Source organism: Manis javanica, chromosome 16 (genome assembly GCF_040802235.1).
Source record: "Manis javanica isolate MJ-LG chromosome 16, MJ_LKY, whole genome shotgun sequence".
In the NCBI taxonomy this organism is placed as follows: domain Eukaryota; kingdom Metazoa; phylum Chordata; class Mammalia; order Pholidota; family Manidae; genus Manis; species Manis javanica.
This window is the reverse complement of record NC_133171.1, coordinates 51,248,180-51,266,660: the sequence shown is the minus strand read 5'-3', so window position 1 is coordinate 51,266,660 and position 18,481 is coordinate 51,248,180. Positions and strand designations below refer to the sequence as shown.

Sequence of the window (18,481 nt, the reverse complement as noted above, 5' to 3'; positions counted from 1 at the left end):
GATACTAAGGGAGAAATGTCACTATAAATGTAGAATTTAAGAGAAAAAGCACTTACGAGGAAAGTTTTTTTTTTTGGTATCATTAATCTACAATTACATGAGCAGAGAACAGTTATTTTTTATTGATAAAAATTATGACCCATAATGAGATTTAATCATAAAAATGCTTTTTGAAATAAATGAAATGTTATCAAACTACATAAAGCAAAATCCATTAATATCTTAGTGAAGATTAATAAAAATAATATTGTAATTTAAGATTGTGGCAGAGGGCCAGGCTTACGGGCATGCTGGCTGTGTCTCAGGACCCCCTGTTTAGAAGGGCCCATATGTGGCTTAATGCTCTACTGTCACCCTCTTGAATTCTTAATAATTTTTTAATAAGAGGCTAGAGGCTGAACATTTTTGTTTTGTACTGGGCCCTGCAAATTATGTAGCTAGTCCTGAGTAGGCGTAAATTGATAATTATATAGAGATTTTATGCTATGTTATTTTCAAGGTTGAATAGCCACGTTGGACTTTCTTCAATATAAGCAAAGAATATAAAATTATTTGTAGTGTCCAAGAAACATTTACAAAAATTGATCATAATTAATGCCAAAAGAAGACCTTGATTTAGTCCCCAAAAGCAAAAATTGCTGAGGCCTCATTCTCTGATTATAAGTAATAAAATTAGAAAGTTTACAGTAAAAAAAAATCCAGTTACTTTTCTTTAGAAAATGACAAAAAGCTAACTACCAAAGTTTTTGTGATGTGACCAAAATGGTACTTTCTTAGCCCTTAAATCACTGAAATGAAATACTCCTGTACATACTCACAAGCACACATGTACATCAAATTTATGGGAAGTGGAAGAGAGCTAATAAAAATAACATTAAAAATTAGAGAAAAGTAGCAGATTTAAAGAACTCATGCTTTCCAAAAACAAAGTATGAGAGATATGTTCTTGGAAAATCTAAACAAGAAGAAAATACATATAATCACAGATGTGTAGATTTAAATGGTTGAAAAACAATTTTAAATATCTATATGTAAACACATCACAAAATTTAAATGAAAGGAACATTTTCTGGAAAAGAAGGCTAACTTCAAATAAATCAAATATTGAAGAAGAAAAATGTTTTACCTCAGAAGACTGTAGGACTATGATATGTTACTGATTATTTTAAATTTCTAAGAAATAGATAATTACCAGGCTGTAGAACAATACTCACAAATTATCTCTGAATAAGATCATGGATAATTTTTGTTCTCCTTCCTATACAGTGCTGCATTTTCCATTTTCTATATTGAACATTAATAATTTAAACAAATAGAACTTGAATGAAAAATCTCTAAGACCCTCTGCTTTTCCCCAGCTGGAAGCACTGAAACAGATCATCTCCAAATACCATGTAGGGCAAAAATTATGAAATTTATGTTATTAACAATCAGAATCACAAATATTTTGCAGAGCTAATAGAAAGTCCACACTAAGTACCTCTTTTTCCTTTTAAGGTCAACCTGGCCAAGCAAGAGGGCCGTCTGGCAGTTGCTAATGCTGAATTGGGCAAGGCACAGGCACTGCTCGACGAGAAACAAGCTGAGCTGGATAAAGTACAAGCGAAATTTGATGCAGCAATGAATGAGAAAATGGTGAGATTAAGTATACAAAGTCGCTGAAACAATGTATTGACATTTTACACATGTCCTGTGTTTAGAAATCAGGCGAATGTTTATGATGAAAAAATATTTACCTGACTGCCTTTATTCACTGGCTATGTCTGTCGACTAATTTTGGATCTTTGCTACTGCAGAGTCTTTTCGTGTGGTTCCAATAATCGTTTTTTGTAAAAATAAGTTGTGGTGGGTCATATCCAAAGAGTACTGAATTTGGAGTTAGAAATTGGATTTGAGATCCAGCTCAGGTACTTATTAATTATGTGATTGGAAGCAACTGATCTAGCTTCATCTGTCAAATGGGGATCCCAATACCTCCTCATGGGAGAGATTATAAGCAGTGGTGGTCTGGTCAATGATCAACAGTTGGCTCATTGTGGGGTTGGGGAGAAGGGAGCAGGGGAAAAGAAAGCCCTGATTTGCAGTGTTTGCTGATTCCTGTGGTGTAGGTATTCCTACCACTGCCAGGTTTAACCTACCAAGGTGATCACTGAACACAGATCTGGAAACACTCCTTACTGTCTCCACTACACAGACATAGCGTGTCTTCACATGCATCTTCAATAAGTCTGTGAGCATAGACAATGCAAATGTGGTAAATAAGTAGGAAGCGAAGAGTTTTGTCTATTATCTTTGCCTTTAATGTAATTTAATTGTAAGTTATATAATTTAATTTTTAATAATGGCTGTGTTAGACACCAACGCACAAATTTTCTGAAAATTTCACTATTGGCTATTATGAGTTGATACAAGCTGTCAGCAGCATGCTACTGTTGTGTAGAGTTTTCCTGGGAAAAAATAAACTGCAAAGAACTCCAAATTATTATTAAATCCACAACTTAAAATGGTGTATTTTATTGATTTGATTCTGTTTTGAAAATATTTAATAGAAACACTGTATTAATCTAAATGACTAGGATTCTCTCATAAAACTGCTTCCCTTGAGATTTCATAAGATAAAATAGCTATATTATGAATTAATTACCAGAATTTAGTATGTCAAGTATCATTAACAATATAATCTTAGATTATATTTATTTTGCAAATCAAGAAATTCCTGCATGTATTTTTGCATGTGAATCTAGTGGGTGTTTGATTAAGCACTTAAAACGTTCTTTGAGACATTCTTCCTTTATGTATGTAGGATTTGCTTAATGATGCTGATATGTGCCGGAGAAAGATGCAGGCAGCTTCCACTCTCATCGACGGACTGAGTGGGGAAAAAGTCCGATGGACTCAGCAAAGTAAAGAGTTCAAAGCTCAGATTAATAGGTATCAATTTTGGTCTTTGTTAGAATTACTCTCCTTCTAAGTCATCATTCCAAACTCCACTCTTTTGTGACATTAGAAAAAATAAAATCCATCTCTCTCGTGAGGTGTTTTCTCCTTCACTTCCTTATGTCCATCTCTGAATCCTATTACCGAGGGAGTGCTTACAGCTTAAGTCATGTGCTCAGTAAAACAGAGAAGTAAGAAAATTTCACGAAACACTTAAATCTCAATTTTGGTTTTGCAGTGGGAGTCTTCAGTACAAGAGTGCTTCTGATACTGTTTGGATTTGCTAGAACAATCTAGATTCTTGCTCCAGTTCTATACTCTTTACCTCAGTGGTTTTGAAAGTGTGGATCAATGGTTCTAAAATGCAAGGGTATCTTGTGCTGGTGTCTATTGGTGTCCTCAGAAAACTTTAAAAGAGGAGAATGAAAGAAGAGTAGGAAAATGGCAGAAAAGAAGTACAAGGAGGAGAAGAAATAAATAGCTTAATCAGGACTAAAGCCGAACAGGACCAGGGCACGGGATAGGAAAAGGGCACGTCCCTTCCTAAGAGGCGAGGATAGGGACCTGTCGCTTCAGGAAGCAGCCTTCTCTCTGGCACCCTGGCTCACCCGGATGTGGCCACTCCTACCCCATTTGGGTTTGGGGGCTCCTTTTGCTTGTTCTCTCCGTGTCTGCCTACCAAGTGTTAGGCAGGAAGCCAAGAAGGATTTTGCCTAGAAACAAAACAGAACTGCACTGAGGCCTGTCAGACTCCTTAACGGGAATGCGTAAAATATGTTAGTGATTCTGTGGGTTTTTTTTAACAGACTCGTGGGTGATATTCTGCTGTGCACTGGATTCCTTTCCTATCTTGGTCCCTTCAATCAGATATTTAGGAACTATTTGCTTAAAGATCAATGGGAGATAGAGTTGAAAGCACGGAGGATTCCTTTCACTGAAAACCTGAATCTTATTTCAATGTTGGTGGATCCTCCAACTGTAAGTGTTACTTTCCTGATATTATTTGAATTGCAGTCTCACTTTATTTCTTGCTAAGAAGCCCAAGTATACCTAATTTTTCCTTGTTTCATTCATTTGAAAAGATTGTTTTGAAAATGCTTAAGTTACAGAAAAAGAACTTCTCTTTGTGCTATAAAAGTTCCTTTGGATTTTAAGAAATCTTGCTTTCAATTAATACCAGTTGTATTACTGTGAATTAAAAAGTTAGAGGCTTGGTAAAACTGAGATCTTCTTATAACTCTTCATTATTTACACTACTCCTATGAAGTCACATTCTCTTACAAACATTTTGGGTGAATGTGGACATTAGCTAGGCTGTAAGTACTGGCATTAAACCTCCTTTTGACCATCAACCATTTTTTAAGCCCTTATGTTCTCAGTGTTCACCAACCATGCTTCAAAATACCCAAATCAGTTTTAATATGCAATCAATTTATAACACTTCCTCATAAGTATAAAAATATAATGTAAAGGACTAAACTTAGTCTTGGGTATTAGAAAAAGGATTTATTAGATTATGAGTTCATTTTTTTTTAATGTTACTTGGTTCATGTTTAAAAGTTTAGGTTTTCTTAGGTACCTGCTGCATAGTCTCAATGGAAAAACTATGTCCAATGTTAAATTCTTTTGTATTGTGGCATTTTTTATTACTTATGAAAGCATTCTTGTTCTCCTTTGAATGGCCATATCCATTTCCCATTATTCAGATTGGCGAGTGGGGGCTGCAGGGATTGCCAGGAGATGACCTTTCAATTCAGAATGGCATCATTGTGACAAAGGCCGCCAGGTACCCACTCCTTATAGATCCGCAAACTCAAGGCAGAACTTGGATAAAGTCAAAGGAAAAAGAAAATGACTTGCAGGTATGTACTGTTTGGCACGTGGGAAAGTTATCTTAAAATGACAAAATTTTCCCAAAATTTCAATTGAACCTGCCAGTCATAAATCTGTCATCTTTATGAAAACTGTCTGCTAACTAACACTGTCGAGTTTTGTAACAGCGATTTGGGGCAAAGGCTCTGATTATTTTCTCCCTTTTGTGTCCTCTCTTGATTTCACTCTCCTTCTCTCTGTCCCTTTCCCAGGCTCTATTGCTTGTGGCAGGGCTGGATGTGGCTTTTATTCTGGGCCTTAGGTTTGGGCTTATAGGAAAACAGCAAAAATAGATGTTGTGCTCCCTCAGTTTAAGGCCATTTGTGCCAACCTAGCTCAGGCACTTGGTACTACATAGCTTACTAGTGTCCAGTATTGGAGTTGGACTTTAAGATGTTAAAATAAGCTGTTAATTTTAAGATAGGGGTAGACAAGGATAGGATTACAACGTTCCTCACTCCCTTAGGAATCTTGTTACCACTGATATTTCAATTCAACTGCCAATATGGACTTTTAGACATATTGGTCCCAGAGCTGTAAGCCTCCCTGCTCCATATTTTTACTGGTGCTGTTCTACTAACTAGAATGTCTTTCTTTACCCTACAGCCCACTTCACTTACATCCCAGATAAGTATCTTAAATGTGCCTCAAAGTCCACATCTAACACTACCTTCATTAAGACTTTTCTGTGTCCCCAGCTTAGTATAGCCTATCCTAAAGGTTCATAACATCTTGGTTGTATTTCTGTTGTGGAGTCTGTCTTGAATTATTGTTCTTTGCACTTTTGTTTTCTGTCTCTACATAATAAACTTCTTGGTGGCCAGGTTTATGGTTTTGTACCATTTTTATGTTTCTGCACAGCTCATTATATACAGTAGGAATTCTGAGATTTCTTGAATTTAAATGAATTGATCACAGGGTATTATCATTACAGAATAAAAACTAGAAAAATCATGTAGTCATCTTGGTAAATGCAGAAAAATGACTTGGTAAAATTCAGCACCCATTCATGATAAAGCGTACAGCAAACTAAGGATAGGAAGCTCTTCCTTAATAAGATAAAAAGGATTTTATAAAAGGCCTATAACAAACACTGTATTTAATGGTGAAATATTGAAAGATTTCCCTGTGGGTTCATGGCTTTACCAGCAAGTGGACGCTGCCTAGCGCTTAGGAGCACCCCAAGATACTCCTACTTCATTAATACTCCAGAGCATCCAAACATCAGTCTGTTTACTTAGAAAACCCAGAGAAATCCCACAAAGGAGCAGAGGGTATAAATGGAGGGAAAGAGCTAAAGGAAATGGGGGTAATGGGAATGCAGCTTCTGAGGAGTTACATGCACAGGCGGAGTGTTCTGGAGCACACCTGCTCCTGAACTTAATTTCCTGAATTCAACTCAACTATAATGTGCCCCTCCCTCCATTCCTCTTGCCTCCCCTGGCCGTTGATCTCCCTGATCATAACTTTGTCTTCCCATTTTGGAATTAAATTCATTGATAACCTTCAGTAATGTCCTTCCTGATGCAACCCCAATCCCAGGAACCTTCTTCAGGAAGTAATAGAAATATGCCAGAGATACCGCCTTACTTTAAAAACTGTCAACTGTTGGGATATGAGCAGATTGAGCTATATTTTTCTTACTCAAAAGACATGATTTTTCTGAATATGTGTATAAGTACATGCATGAACAGCCATAAATGAAAACAAATGAAATAAAATTATTATTTCTTACTGGGGAAGGAAAACAAAATGAAAAATAAGGCACTTTTAAAATGAAAAACAAAACATGTTTTTACATGTTCAGGATTGTACTCCACCTTGGCAGCTTTGCCAAAGCCACCTTCGGTGCTGTCTCCAGGGCCTACAGCTCTGATTTCTGGAAAGAGAAGGTATTCATTCAGTTTCCTTACAAAGAATTCACTGACCAGCTTGTAAAGACCCAACACCAGGCTCTGGTGTTGGCTACCACACAGTATTTCTACACTAGAAAAATCAAATGAATTAGACCTGAAATTATGACTCCAAAATACTGTATCAAGTTTATAAAAGATATGAAAAATGGTTAAGGGTAATTTTCACACTGAAAATTTGAAAATTGTTATTCCTTTACTTGGTGTATTAGAGTTCTCAAGAGAAACAGAATAGGATATCTATATATAAAAAATAGACATATGGAAAGACATTTATCATGAGGGATTGGCTCATAGGATTATGGAGACTGAGAAGTTCCACAGTCTGCCGTCCGTAAGCTGGAGGTCTAGGCAAGCTAGTGGTGAAGTTCCAGTCCAAACTCCGAAGTCTGAGAACCAGGCAAGCCAATGGTGTAAATCCAAGTCCAAGTCTGAAGGCCTAAGAACCAGGAACTGATGTTCAGGAGCAGGAGAAAATGGATATTCAGCTTTAGAAGAGCAAATTCACCTTTCTTCCATCTTTTTGTTATATATTCAGACCCTCAAGAGATGATGGAGCCCTTGGCATTGCTGAGGGTGATTTTCTTTACTCGGTCTACCAATTCAAATGCTAATCTCTTCTGCAAACACCTTTACAGACACACCCTGAAATAATGTTTGCCAATTATCTGGGCATCCCTTAGCCCAGTCAAATTGACATATGAAATTAACCATCACACTTGGGAAGGAAATCACAAAAATAAAGCTTACTTCTTGGGAAATAGAGCAGGACAATTACAGGTAGGCCTTTGGGACCTTGTTTCATCATCTAAATCATCTTTAATAAGCCAGCTAAAGCTCTTTGTTTAGATTCATTTACCTTATCAACTATGGTGAGGGCTTTCACAGTATGTCATTGGTATAAATAAAGCTATCCACCCAAGGCAACAAATTCTTTCATGGGCAAGATTTTTTGCTTTAGTTATTTCCTTTTTAACCAAAACAGGACAAAGGTAGACTTACATAATTTTTCAATTCCACATCATTTTTTCATAGCAAATGAGAGATATTTAAAAATTCCACCCTCCTAAACACCTGCAGTTTCAATGGATCTTCTTGTATCTTAAGATCAGCAATCACAGTAGCATAAAGACAATAGTTGAATTCAGAGGATGGACTCGAAGAAGGTAGAGTTGAGGACTGACCCCTTGGGAATCCTCACACTTAGTATTATGGGCTGCATTTGTTCTCCTCGGTCCTTGTCCCCTCCACAGCAAAGGATTGAAAGGCAGAGACACAGTAAGTAACAAAGCAAAGTGAAAGTTTTATTTCTTTATTTGAGGGGGGCGGGGAGCAAAACCACAATTTTATTTTAATGACATTATGAGAGGGTGTGGTTTGGGCAGTTCTTAATTTTGTTCAATTGCACCTGTGTTGGGACCTGGTTGGGACCTGTTCGGTCTGGTCCCATAGGCAAGAAGTTACCTTCCTGCAAAGCCTTTGTTGTCTTCATGGGGCCCCCTACTTGGGCAGTTTGGGCAATTTTTCCTTGAACTTTATCTTCCCCTTGTAGCTGCTCGTATCTGTCTTTGTATGTAACAATAGGAGGAGAGATCATGGAATAAGAAAAGGTTCAAAGCTCACTGGCTAATGCAAACATCAACCAGCCCAGTGTATCTCTTTTAACTAATAACAGGCATTGATCTAAAAATGGGGACCCCACCAGGCTTTCAGTATTCTATTTCGCTTTAAATTTAAGATAAAATAAGTATATGTAATCTTTTAGGTTGATTGTACAGAAAGTTTCTATCATATTCTTCCATTAGAATACATACATGGGCCCTTGGTTTGACTCAATATATTTCTGACATGCTCAGTTTATTGCTTGTTCATATTGTAAGGATCATGACAAGATAAATGAGTATCCCAAATATGTAAATTACATTGATTCTCCAAGCTATCTAAGTTTAAAAGTGTTAAAATTTGATGAACAAACAAACAAAACAGAAATGGGCTCATAAATACAGAGAATAAACTGATGGTTACCATAGAGGAGGGGGTGGGGGATGGAAGAAATAAATGAAGGGGATAAAGAGGTATAAACTTTAATTATAAAATAAGTAAGTCACAGGGATGAGAAGTACAGCATGGGGAATATAGTCAATAATATTGTAATAATTTTGTATGATGGCAGAGGTAACTATACTTACCTTGGTGAGCATTCAATATGTTTGTATTTGTAGAATCACTGTGTTGTACACCTGAAATTAATATAATATTGTATGTCAACTATACTTAAATTAAAAAAAATAGGCTTTAAAGAAAAGAATGAATCCTTGATTACTTCCCTTCCATCTGTAGGAGCAACTCTGACATTCCATCTAAGGAATAGTGCTTGATTCTCCTTTGATCAGCCCGACCCCATTACAAATACAGGGCTTCCGCAAAATGACAGCCCAACTCTTGAAAATTAATTTTTCTTTGTTACTCTTATTTGTATAGGAAAATCTTCCTATATAGCACTTAAAATTCTTAGCCACTTGTCCAACACATCTCTTGGTTTCCGCTTAGGAACAGGCACATTCTTTGTAACATTTATGTACTAATGAACTCTTTATTTTTTAGGTAACATCTCTGAACCATAAATATTTTCGCACACACTTGGAAGACAGCCTCTCCTTGGGCCGACCTCTTCTCATTGAGGACATTCGTGAAGAACTGGATCCAGCCCTGGATAATGTATTAGAAAAGAATTTCATTAAATCAGGCACCACTTTCAAGGTGAGCTTTATAAAAGAGAGAGAGACAGAAAGAAAAGAAAGGAACAATGGCGACATCTACTTATCTTTTTGAGCATAGCAGCAAAAGCAATTTCCTGCAGGTGGTAGTATTTGATACAAAGGAAAAAATTATTTCTAAACTCATATTCAGTGTTTCCTTTTTTAAAAAATAGTATATGAAAAATACAGGGGGAAAGCAATAATATTAGTAAGAGTAGCCATTTAGCTGAAACTAAATAACATATTAGAAAGACTGTCCAGTCATAATATACTGGTGTGATATACACAAAATATATATATACTAGTAGCTCTGACAAAATTGGTTTTGCAAGCCAAATATATATACATCTATACGATAAAACCTGCATTTCCCCACTAGAGAAAATGGCATTTTAATAAAACCTATGGGTATTGATTTGTTCATTTCTCTATTAACGTTGAATGTAAATTCAACGACTTTGCTGGAAGCTATGAAATACTGTTTCCGATCATTGGTGATGACATGAATTGTTTTCAGTATAAGAGTTTCTTTTGTAATTGGTGTGATTCTCTACCTTTATGCTTCTTTGGTTTTATTTCTTGATCAATGACAGCATTTCTGATTGAGATTTTTTGCTTTGGAATTTAATTTCATTAATATTAGTGAATTAAGTAAAGAATGCAAATATTCTCATTAAGATAGATTTACTTAGAAAATTGTCTTCATAATTTGAATTCTTTTATATGCTGTATTTAACATGCTAAAGGAGGCTGTAGGATTTCCATTCCTTGAACGGCTTTTAGAAGCCCCCAGAATCTTATCTGCAATGTGAAGGTGTGGTGCCTGAAAAAGTGGTAGCGCCTTAGTGATGTGGTTTTCAATTACATGCAAGAATAAGGTTAATGACAATTTTAAGTCATTTTAAAATGTTATAATTTCCACCTGATTTTTAGATCACAAAACCAGCTATTTTTATATACCTCAAATTGTAGCATTAAACTTTTTTTCCTAGAAAAAAAGTTGGCATCTTTTTCTTTGCCAATTTCATTAACCTTTCTGTTGTCAAATATGACCTTGGATATGACTGTAAAATGAAAAAAGAAATAACACTTCCTATAAATATGACAAATTTCCATAGTAGGAAATTATTTCCTTAAGCAGGGAAGAAGAGTTAAATCTCAGATGTGTCTAAACTTTGCTTTATTCAATATTTGTTTTGGATAAATTTTCCATGTAACTTGCTTGATGTCATGGCTAAAAACATCTTCAGGCAGGACCATAGATAAAATTATTCTAAAGGAATAGGCATATCACGGATTAAAATTCTACAACTTTCCTTGGCAATTCACTCAAGTTTCACAGCACTGACCCTTGGTAATTTCTCTCCTAAATTGAACTAAATTGCCTTGTCCTGTCCTTTAAGCTGTTTTTAATTCTATATTTGAATTTATGTAGGTAAAAGTCGGTGATAAGGAATGTGACATCATGGATACATTTAAACTTTATATCACTACAAAGTTACCAAACCCTTCATTTACCCCTGAAATCAATGCAAAGACGTCAGTCATTGATTTTACCGTGACCGTAAAAGGACTGGAAAATCAGTTACTAAGGAGAGTAATTCTAACAGAGAAACAGGTAATAGCTTCTCAAGGTAAAGAACTTCTACTTAGAATAATTTATAATAAATGTTTAAAATGTATTGGGAAATTGTTAAGTATATGGAAAAGAAAAAAATAAGCAAGACAAATTTACCTTTTTTTATTATTAAAGTATCATTGATATACAATCTTATGAAGGTTTCACATGAACAATACTGTGGTTTCAACATTCACCCATATGATCAAGTCCTCACCCTCTCCATTGCAGTCACTGTCTATCAGCACAGTAAGATGCTACGGAGTTATTACTTGGTAAGAGTAGCCATTTAGCTGAAACTAAATAACATATTAGTCTTCTCCATGCTGTACTGCTTTCCCTGTGATCTACCTACGCTGTGATTGTGAATTATACTGCCCCTTCATCCCCTTCTCCCTCCCCCCGACCCTCACCAACCTCTCCCCTTTGGTAACCATTAGTCCCTTTGGGAGTCTGTAGGTCTGCTGCTATTTTGTTCCTTCAGTTTTGTTTTGTTTTTATACTCCACAAATGGGTGAAGTAATTTGGTACTTGGATTTCTTCACCTGGCTTATGTCACTGAGCATAATATGCTCTAGCTCCACCCATGTTGTTACAAATGGGAGGATTTCTTTTCTTTTTATGGCTGAGTAATGTTCTGTTGTGTATATGTAGCACATCATCCTTATCCATTCATCTATTGATGGACACTTAGTTTGCTTCCATATCTTGGCTATTGTAAATAGTGCTGCGATAAACATAGGGGTGCATATGTCTTTTTGAATCTGGGATCTTGTTTTCTTCAGGTAAATTCCTAGGAGTGGAATTCCTGGGTAAATGGTATTTCTATTTTTAGCTTTTTGAGGAACCTCCATACTGCTTTCCACAATGGTTGAACTAATTTACATTCCCACCAACAGTGTAGAAGAGTTCTCCTTTCTCCGCATCCTCACCAGCATTTGTTGTTGCTTGTTTTTTGGATGTTGGTCATCCTAACTGGTGTAAGGTGATATCTCATTGTGGTTTTAATTTGCATTTCCCTGATAATTAGTGATGTAGAGTATCTCTTCACATGCCTGTTGGCCATCCTAATTTCTTATTTGGAGAAGTGTCTGTTCATATCATCTGCCCATTTTTTTAATCAGGTTATTTGTTTTTTGGGGTATAAAGGTTTGTGAGTTCTTTATATATTTTGGATGTTAACCCCTCATTGGATGAGTCATTTTTGAATATATTCTCCCATATGGTAGGATGCCTTTTTGTTCTCCTGATGGTGTCCTTTACTGTATAGAAGCTTTTTAATTTGATGTGGTCCCATTTGCTCATTTTTTATTTTGTTTCCCCTTGGCCAAGGAGATGTGTTCAGGAAAAAGTTGCTCATGTTTATATTTAAGAGATTTTTGCCTCTGTTTTCTTCCATGAATTTTATGGTTTCATGACTTACCTTCAGATCTTTTATCCATTTTGAGTTTACTTTTGGGTATGAAGTTAAACAATAACCCAATTTTGTTCTCATACATGTAGCTGTCCAATTTTACCAACACCATTTGTTGAAGAGGCTGTATTTTCTCCATTGTATATTCATGACTCCTTTATTGTATTTGAATTGGCCATATATGTGTGGGTTTATATCTAGGCTCTCTATTCTGTTCCATTGGTCTATGGTTCTGTTTTTGTGGCAGTACCAAATTGTCTTGATTACTGTGGCTTTGTAGTAGAGCTTAATGTCAGGGAGCATAATCTCTGCTTTGTTCTTTCTCCTCAGGATTGCTTTGGCAATTTGGGCTCTTTTGTGGTTCCATATGAATTTTAGAACAATTTGTTCTACCTCGTTGAAGAATGCTGTTGGTATTTTGATAGGGATTGCATTGAATCTGTAGATTGCTTTAGGCAGGATGGCCATTTTGACAATATTAATTCTTATCAATGAGCGTGGGATGTATTTCCATTGGTGTCTTCTTTAATTTCTCTCATGAGTGTCTTGTAGTTTTCAGGGTATTGGCCTTTCACCTCCTTGGTTAGATTTATTCCTAGGTATTTTATTCTTTTTGATGCAACTGTAAATGGAGTTGTTTTCCTGATTTCTCTTTCTGCTAATTCATTGTTAGTAGATAGGAATGCAACAAGTTTCTGTGTGTTAGTTTTGTATCCTGCAACCTTGTTGAATTCAGTTACTAGTTCTAGTAGTTTTGGGGTAGATTCTTTAGGGTTTTCTATGTATAATATCATGTCATCTACAAACAGTGACAGTTTAACCTCTTCCTTACTAATATGGATGCCTTTTATTTCTTTGTGTTGTCTGACTGCCATGGCTAGGACCTCCAGTACTATGTTGAATAAAAGTGGGGAGAGTGGGCATCCTTGTCTTGTTCCCAATCTTAGAGAAAAAGCTTTCAGCTTTATGCTATTAAGTCTGATGTTGGCTGTGGGTTTGTCGTATATGGCCATCATTACGTTGAGGTATTTGCCCTCTATACCCATTTTTATTGAGAGTTTTTATCATGAATGGATGTTGAATTTTGTCAAATGCTTTTTCAGCATCTATGGAGATGACCATGTGATTTTTGTCCTTTTTGTTGGTGTGATATATAATGTTGATTTTCAAATATTGTACCATCCTTGCTTTCCTCTAATAAATACAACTTGGTCATGATGGATGATCATTTTGATATATTTTTGAATTCAGTTTGCTAATATTTTGTTGAGGATTTTTGCATCTATGTTCATCAAGGATATTGGTCTATAATTTTCTTTTTCGTGGTATCTTTGCCTAGTTTTGGTATTCGAGGGATGCTGTCCTCATAGAATGAATTTGGAAGTATTCCCTCCTCTTCTACTTTTTGGAAAACTTTAAGAAGGATGGGTATTAGCTCTTCTTTAAATGTTTGATAAATTCAGTGGTGAAGCCATGTGGTCCAGGGATTTTGTTCTTAGGCAGTATTTTAATTATCAAATCAATTTCACTGCTGCTAATTGGTCTGTTCAGATTTTCTGTTTCTTCCTGGGCCAGTATTGGAAGATTATATTTTTCTAGAAAGTTGTCCATTTCTTCTAGGTTCTTCAATTTGTTGGCATATAATTTTCATAGTGTTCTATAATGATTTATATTTCCATGGTGTCTGTGGTGATATTTCCTTTCTCATTTCTGATTCTGTTTATGTGTGTAGACTCTTTTTTTCTTGATAAGTCTGGCTAGGGGTTAATCTATTTTGTTTATTTTCTCAAAGAACCAGCTCCTGCTTTCATTGATTCTTTCTATTGTTTTATTCTTCTCAATTTTATTTGCTTCTACTCTGATCTTTATTATGTCCCTCCTTCTACAGACTTTGGGCCTCATTTTTTCTTCTTTTTCAAGTTTAATTAATTGTGAGTTTAGGCTGTTCTTTTGGGATTGTTCTTCTTTCTTGAGGTAAGTCTGTATTGCAATGTACTTTCCTCTTAGAACTGCCTTCACTGTATCCCATAGATTTTGGGGTATTGAGTTGTTGTTTTCCTTTGTCTCCATATATTGCTTGATCTCTGTTTTAATTTGGTCATTGATCCATTGATTATTTAGGAGAACGTTGTTAAGCCTCCATGTGTTTGTGGGATTTATTGTGTTTACATAATTTATTTCTAGTTTCATACCTTTGTGGTCTGAGAAGCTAGTTGGCACAATTTCAATATTTTTGAATTTACTGAGGCTCTTTTTGTGGCCTAGTATATGATCTATTCTGGAAAACGTTCCATGTGCACTTGAGAAGAGTGTGTATCCTGATGCTTTTGGGTGGAGTGTTCTGTAGAAGTCTGTTAGGTCCATCTGTTCTAATGCATTGTTCAGTGTCTCTGTCTCCTTACTTATTTTCTGTCTAGTTGATCTGTCTTTAGGTGTGTGTTCTGTGTTAAAGTCTCCTAAAATTGTATTCTGTTTCCCCCTTTAATTCTTTAAGTGTTTGTTTCACATATTTAGATGTACCTATATTGGGTGCACAGATATTTATAATGGTTATATCCTCTTGTTGGGCTGAACCCTTTTTCATTATGTAATGTCCTTCTTTGTCTTTTGTTACTTTCTTTGTTTTGAAATCAATTTTGTCTGATATAAGTACTGCTACTCCTGCTTTTTTCTCTCAATTATTTGCGTGAAATATCTTTTTCCATCCCTTCACCTTAATCGTTGTATGTCTTTGTGTTTGAAGTGATCTCTTGTAAACAGCACATAGATGGGCCTTTTTTTTAATCCATTCTTTAACTCTGTGTCTTTTGATTGGTGCATTCAGTCCATTTACATTTAGGGTGATTATTGGTAGATATGTACTTACTGTCATTGTAGGCTTTAGATTCATGGTTACCAAAGGTTTAAGGGCAGCTTCCTTAACTATTAACAGTCTAACAACTTTCTTATTATGCTATTTCAAACACAATATAAAGGTTCTTTTTTCTTCCTTTCTTTCCTCCTTTTTCTTCCTCCTCCACTCTTTATATATTAGATGTCATATTCTGTACTCTTTACATATCCACTGACTAACTTTGTGATTAGTTGATTTAATTTTGTACTTGCTTAGTAATTAATTGGTCTACTTCCTTTACTGTGGGTTTATTTTCTCTGGTGACAGCTATTTAACCTTAGGAGCACTTCCACTAGAGCAGGCCATTTAAGGTGCACTGTAGAAATGGTTTGATGGTGGTGAATTCCCTCAACTTTTTCTTTTCTGGAAACTGTTTAATACTTGCTTCAAATTTAAATGATAATCTTACTGGGTAGGATATTCTTGGTTGGAGGCCCTTCTTTTTCATTGCCTTAAGTATATCATGCCACTCCCTTCTGGCCTGTAAGGTTTCTGCTGAGAAGTCTGCTGATAGCCTGATGGGTGTGATCCTTCGTATGTGATCTTTTTTCTCTCTCTGGCTGCTTTCAGTACTCTCTCCTTGTTATTGATCTTTCCCATTTTAATTATTATATGTCTTGGTGTTGTCTTCCTAGGGATCCTTGTACTTCATGGGTCTCTGTACTTCCATGACCTGAGTTACTATTTCCTTCCCCAGATTGAGGATGTTTTCAGCAATTATTTCCTCAAAGAGACTTTCTATCCCTTTTTCTCCCTCTTCTTCTTCTGGAACTCCTATAATTGAATATTGTTCTCTTTGGATTGGTTCCATAGTTGTCTTATTATTCTTTCATTCCTAGAGATCCTTTATCCTCTCTGTGCCTCGGTTTCTTTGTTTTTCTTGTTCTTTAATTTCTATTTCATTTATCATCTCCTCTACCTCATCTAATCTACTTTTAAATTCCCCATTGTATGTTTCATTTCAAATACTGTACTTTTCATAATTTCTATCTTTTTGTTGAAGTCCTCCCTGAGATCTTGATTATTTTTATGTAGCATCATGAGCATGTTTATGACTTTTATTTGGAAATCTTTATTAAGAAGCCTGGTGATTTCAGTTTCACTAATCCCTCTTTCTAGTGTTTTTTTCTTGTAATTTTGTTTAGATCAAATTCCTTTGCCACTTCGCTTTTTTAGTGTTTATTATGGAATTAAAACATTTGTGTAGGCTGCATCCTCTAGTGCACAGATGCTCAGTTGCCTGTGCGGGAGTCCTGGTTGTTGGCTAGCAGTGGGTGTGGTGCCTTTCTGCCTTGTTTGTAGTCAGCTTGTGCATGGTCAGGTGTTGCACAAGAAGGGAGAATACTCTGTGGAGCTCCCAAGCACCTGCAGCAATGGTGGGTTTCACAGGCGAGTGGAACTGGTGCCTGCCAGGAAGAAAGCTCTTTTCTGCCTTCTCAGCTGTGCTGCCTGCCTCCACTGCCAGGGCCAGTGGACTGAGCATGCATGGAGGAATCTCTGTGCTATGCCCCTGTAGGTTCTGCAGTGGGGGCTACCCCCTGACTAGCCTGACATGATGGAGGGGGCAGCAGGTTTGCAAACCAGTGCCTGCCAGGAAGAAGGAGCGGCAGGCTGCGTATAGCAGTCTGGGGCCTCAGGGCTGCATTGCCAGCCAGGGGGATGGAGCATCTGAAGTTCCTGGAGTTCCCAACAAGCTGGAATGAGTGTGCCAGGATAATTTCACCTACGTGCCCTTTCTCCTGAGCAGCAAGCTCTTGTAATCTTTACCCCTTAGTGCCCCTCTTGCTGCTTGGAAGTCTTTCAAACTGCCTGCCTTTCTTTTGTCCCAAGGGTGCTGGTTGTGCATACCTGTTCTCCACAAGTGGCTGGAATTTCAGTCTCTCACAGTATTCTGCCCGTCCTTGCTTTCCAACCCCACTAATCTCCAGAGCACCATGTAATATGGGTCGTGCTCCTGGAGCAGATCTGCAGGGCTGAGTGTTCAGTAGTCTTGGGCTTCTACTCCCTCCTTGCCCTGTTACACTTCCTCCTGCCTGTGGGCTTGGGTATGGAGAGGGCTTGGGTCCCTCCAGATCACAGCTTTGCTACTTTACCCTTTTCTGTGAGGTCTTCTCTTTTTCCCAGATGTAGGCAGTCTGTTCTGTAGACTTCAGGTTGCTCTTTCAGGATTAGTTGTATTTGCTCTAATTTTGTGTTTTATCTGATTTGGGGAGGAGGTTTCTGTCTCACTTCTCACACCATCATCTTCCCCACCACCACCATATTTACCTTTGTTAACATAAATATTTGTTTTGCAGTCTCAAATGCTGTCAAGAAATCGTGAACCTAACTCACCTGTCCTCCAACCTTAAATGTACAAATGGGAGTGTTTGTGCATGCACACACACACAACACACACAACACACCACTCATACACACACACCATTCACACCACTTTTTCTATTTCTGCCTTTAAACCTTTGGGTATATTGACTTCCATATCTGTAGTCCTATGGATGGATAGGTTTTGTAAAACCTGAAAAATTAAATAAAATAATGATCCTGAAATTGCTCTGAATGAGTATTATTACTGTTGTAGTAGTTTCAACTACTACAATCTTATAACCTAATTACATAGGAAGCCATAGTTTTATTTTAATTAAATGAAATTTGCTCTAAAGCAGGGAACTAAATTAAGTAAATCTGAGGATTCTAACAAAACAAGAACAACTTAAAACTGGAATATTTTGAGACAGGTACAAGATTAAAATAATATTTAAGGTAAAGCTCAGAAAATATGTGTAAAATATACTTGCATAAAATATAATTCTATATATTTGCATATAAAGTGGATTTATGTAACATCTGAGAAAGTTTATTTTTGTTTAAATATAATTAATTGTAGTATTAAGGGTTCAAGGAACAGGCCAAGCCAGGAATAATAAGACCAGCGAGGCATAAAATGGGAGGGTGAGAAAATGAATGGCAAAAGGGGACTTGACAAGGCAAGGAAGAAAGGCAAGTGTTTTCAATAGATGGCCACAAACATTGAGAAAGGCTTTGAAAAAGGCATAGAGAATTGACACTGATACCAAG

The 18,481-nt window shown here is 36.5% G+C and overlaps 1 protein-coding gene across 1 annotated transcript in view; it reads left to right on the top strand.

Annotated features, from left to right (window-relative positions):
- DNAH8 (dynein axonemal heavy chain 8) overlaps positions 1–18,481 on the top strand; it is a 336,734-nt gene that overhangs the window by 219,452 nt on the left and 98,801 nt on the right. Inside the window, exons 71-76 of the mRNA XM_073224126.1 lie at positions 1,498–1,635; positions 2,804–2,931; positions 3,744–3,915; positions 4,644–4,799; positions 9,327–9,482; positions 10,917–11,099. Coding sequence (XP_073080227.1) covers positions 1,498–1,635; positions 2,804–2,931; positions 3,744–3,915; positions 4,644–4,799; positions 9,327–9,482; positions 10,917–11,099 — 933 coding nt within the window. The remainder of the gene's footprint in view (positions 1–1,497; positions 1,636–2,803; positions 2,932–3,743; positions 3,916–4,643; positions 4,800–9,326; positions 9,483–10,916; positions 11,100–18,481) is intronic.